Source organism: Ursus maritimus, unplaced genomic scaffold (genome assembly GCF_017311325.1).
Source record: "Ursus maritimus isolate PB19 unplaced genomic scaffold, ASM1731132v1 scaffold_17, whole genome shotgun sequence".
Lineage (NCBI taxonomy): Eukaryota > Metazoa > Chordata > Mammalia > Carnivora > Ursidae > Ursus > Ursus maritimus.
Window position 1 is genome coordinate 58,368,096 of NW_024424119.1, and position 4,062 is coordinate 58,372,157.

At 65.3% G+C, this 4,062-nt stretch overlaps 1 protein-coding gene across 1 annotated transcript in view; it reads left to right on the plus strand.

The window, feature by feature from the left end:
* The window catches only part of PPP1R26 (protein phosphatase 1 regulatory subunit 26), an 8,109-nt gene extending 4,053 nt beyond the window's left edge, over positions 1 to 4,056 (plus strand). The window contains exon 5 of the mRNA XM_040632176.1: positions 565 to 4,056. Within this exon, the coding sequence (XP_040488110.1) occupies positions 565 to 3,709 (3,145 nt within the window). The 3' untranslated portion in view covers positions 3,710 to 4,056. The remainder of the gene's footprint in view (positions 1 to 564) is intronic.
* Positions 4,057 to 4,062: the final 6 nt, after the last annotated feature.

Here is a 4,062-nt window from a genome sequence, read left to right on the forward strand (position 1 = left end):
CTCTGGACTCTGGCCCGGCGGGCCGCTTCTCCACGGCCGCGCGTACCAGCAGAGCGGCCTCGCACCAACGTCCTTGCTTTCCTCCCAGGATGTGAAAGGGGCAGAAAAGCAAAGCACTCGCCTCTCTGCACGTCCCTCCCCGTCTGCTAGAATGTTCCTCATGAACGCCCCTCCTGTGGCTGCTCTCCAGTCAAAATGGGAGGCCTTTGGCACGCCCGGGAGCTTTAGGTTTCCCGGGTGCTTCTCGGAGCCGAAAGAGGGCGTCTCGAGAGCCTCGGTGAGCGCCCAGGTACAGATGCTCATCAGCACGCTGCAGAGCGACCCGGCTGCCCTGGGCATGAGCGATGAGCTGGCCCTGCACAGAAGCCAGAGGGCGGACAAAGGCCGGGACGCCAGGCCGGCCGCCACCCCTGCGTTTGCTGCCTGCGGTCTCGCTGCTGGTTTCGTCCCCTCGAGGGAGGAGGACGCCGCAGACTTTGGCCCCTTGGTGCTGGATTCGGACAGCGACGACTCCGTGGACCGGGACATTGAAGAAGCAATCCAGGAGTACCTAAAGGCCAAGAGTGGGGCGGCCCAGCCGCCTGGGGCCCCGGACGGGGGCAGGCGGTGCAAACCAGAGGTTCCTCTGGGTGGGAGCGCCCCACCTGCCCCATGTCCCCCGAAGTTTGCACCCAGCTCAGGAGGCGCCCCTGGCAGCCGCGTGGGAGCCGGCCAGGACCGGGGCTCCGCCTCTCCGGTTAGCGTGAGCAGTGACGACTCCTTCGAGCAGAGCATCCAGGCGGAGATCGAACAGTTTCTGAACGAGAAAAGACAACACGAGACCCCAAGATGTGATGTTTCCGTGGACACGAAACCAGACCCCGGCGATAACGCAGCCAGATCAGCGCTCAGATCCAGCAAAGAGCCGACGGCCAAGGCACATCGGCAGGAGGTCATAGGAGCCTGCAAGGACTTCATCTTCCGGAAACCTCCCAGGCTAGCAAAGGTGAGCCCACGGCCCCGAGGCCTCAGGTCCAAGGCCACTGCCGAGCCGGAGAGCGCAGACGGCGCTAAGCCGGCCACCGCTGCAGGCCGCCCCGCGGAAGCTCCCCCGAGTAAAGGCGCGGTCAGGAGGAGCGCCGGCCCCGGGCGGAGGGCGAAGCGAGCCAAGAGCGCAGCCCTGGTGTGCAAGGTGTCCGGCTCCAGCAGTGACGATGGCATTGAGGAGGCCATCCAGCTGTACCAGCTGCAGAAAAGGAAGGAGGCGGGCGTAGAGCCGCCGCAGAGAACGCCCCTCGGGGAGGGAAAGGGGCCCGACCCTCCCACACGCAGCACAGGCCACTCCACGAAAGGTGCCTTGCCCGAAACCCACAGGAAAACACCAGGCAGGAAGAAGCCGGTGGCCCTGAAGGCCGTGGAACTCAGCCCAGGTGGCCCTCACCCTGACCACCCCTCCAAGCCACCCAGAGATCCCAGAGCCACCGCAAACGAGCTTGTGGAACGGCCGCCGTGCCGGGCAGACACGTCCGCTGAGCTGATGTGCGCCGAAGCAATCCTGGACATTTCCAAAACCATCCTGCCGGCCCCCGCGGGGGGCAGTGAGAGACCCCTGCCTGCCAGCCCACTCTCCTGCCCCCTAACCGTGCCCTTCCGTTGCGACGGGGACAGCAGCTCCGTGGACAGCAATGATAGCATAGAGCAGGAAATCCGGACGTTCCTGGCTCTGAAGGCTCAGTCAGGGGGTTGGCTGGCCCGAACGGAGAGCTGCCCACAGTCCACACAGAGCCCGGCGCCACCACCTGGCCCCAGGGTCCCCGGCTCTAAAACACTGGGCCTGTCACTGAGCTGCAAAAGGAAACGCAGAGGAGGCAGCCAGGCTGTGCCGCCATCCGCACCCAAGAGGGCGAGAGAGACGGTGCAGGAGGGCGCCCGGGATGCCGACCACAGCCCGGCGAGCACACAGCCCGGCCAGGCCCCCAGGGCGGAAGGCCAGGCCAGGGCCCAGCCCCTCCCCTGCAGGCCGCTTGAGCTGGGTGACCAGCACGGTGGCCCCGATGCCAGGGGCGGTGTGTGGCCCGGTCACGGAAAGGCGGCCCCAGCCAGGAGCACCGGTGAGCGGGGGAGCTCTGAGGACAAGAGCAGCTCCCTGGACAGCGACGAGGACCTGGACACTGCCATTAAGGACCTACTACGGTCCAGGCGGAGGCTGAAGAAGAGGTGGAAGGACCCCAGGACCACGTGCAAGAGGAAGGTCAGGTTTAGCACCACGGAGCCCCAGTTCTTGGATAAACTAGGGGGCTTCCGGAAAGACTGGAAGGACAGAAGCCCCCACCTGTTGAAAAGCTGCCTCTCGAAGCCCAAAAAAGACAGCAAGGAGAACCTGGGGAAAAAGCCTTTGAGCATCTCCTGCAGAGACACGGACAGAAGCAGGGCGGACGGCGCCAGCCCGGGTGACACGCCCCCAGCTCTCCAGCTCAGGAGAAAAGCCTCCGAAGGGAATCTGTTCTGCCGTGAAGCAGACGCCTGTGAGCTTCCAGCCACAGCCCCCGGCTCCCAGCCTCTGCCCGAGGACAGCAGCTCCGTGGACAGTGACGACAGCATCGAGCTGGAGATTAGGAAGTTCTTGGCTGAAAAGGCCAAGGAGTCCGGGAGCGGCTCAGAAGCCCCAGGAGGGGGCCCAGTCACGCCGGCGATGGGGAGCGCGCCCAGGCCGGAGCTGCCGTGCCGGAAGGTGCCAGCAGCCGCCCTGGCCCTTCATCCCGGCGTGTGCACGCGGAGCCAGCGGAGCAGGGGTGATCCTCAGCCAGCCGGAGGCCTGGGGGGCCTGGGGAGAGCCTTCCTTCCGGGCGGGAGGAGCGGCCCCCGCACAGAGCAGGCCTGCCTCCCTGCAGCTGTGGCCAGGCGTGCCAGCGCGGCGGGGACCCTGTCGGCCAAAGGGTCAGCTGCTGGTCGGCGACTGGTTTGCGCTCACAAAGATCAGAGCCCGAGAGGGACCGAGCGTGCCAGGGAACGTGCTCTCAGCTCGCTGCCCACTCGGGCTGAAGCAGGTGCCCGGGCGGAAAGCCCCGGCGTGGCCTTTGCCGTGACCACCCAGGGCCAGAGCCCTCGGACTCGGAAGGTGGGAGCAGATGGACTGGGGAGCCCCCAGCCCGGCCTCGCCCTCCCATGGGCCGACTTCGCCCACCAGAGTCGGCTGCAGAGCACCTGGGCGCTGAGCCCGGAAGGCAGAGAGGCTGCATGGAGAGGGGGCTTCGGGGGCCAGAGAGACCAGGGGCCGGAGGGCCAGGACCCCAAGAAAGGCCTGCCCTTCACGGGCTTCTCCTCGCTGCTGTCCACACAGCTATTCCACTTTGGAAAGAGCGTCTCCTGGGGGGGCAAGCAGGCAAGCGTCTTCAGCCCACCCCTGAGCCTGCCCCTGCAGGGCCCGTCCTTCTCGGCCTTCAGAGAGACCCCAGCTGGCCACAGCCCCGTGTTTGGAAGCTCGCACCTGCTCACAAAGAAGGAGGGGGGACGCTGGCCCGGCCGGAAGCCCCAGACGCCATGCACTCTGCACGCCAGGAGGAACTCGGGCTCCGACGAGGACGTTCTAGACCTGAGGTACAGGCAGAGGGCCATCAGTGGAGGCGACGAGGCCCAGGAGGCCTTGGCCAGTGACTCCAGTGAGCTCAGTGACACCTCCGTGGAGGAGGGCGGCAGCCCCGGGGCCAAGGGCAAAGCCCTCCAGCCGTAAGGATGCTCACTGGCTCCGTCTCCGTGGGAAGCAGAGAGACACACGGGTACCCGTGTGTGCGCGTGACGCTCGCTGTCCCAGGACAGAAACCAGAGGCCGTGCGGTGCTGTCCTGTACATAGTACGTCCGCTGGGGGCGACGGTGTTATTTAATGGATGTGTCCTGGAAAATATGATTTTTGTAGCTTTTTTGTAAATTATTTAAAGTGCTGTAAAAAATATTTTTGGAAAATACAGTTGTTCGATTTTGTAGGGCATGCATCACCGCCGCTTTCTGCGGCGCCGGGCGAGGGTTAGACAAGCAGACCCGTGACCACCGCAGCCGGGCGGAATGACTCTGACTCTGACTCTGAC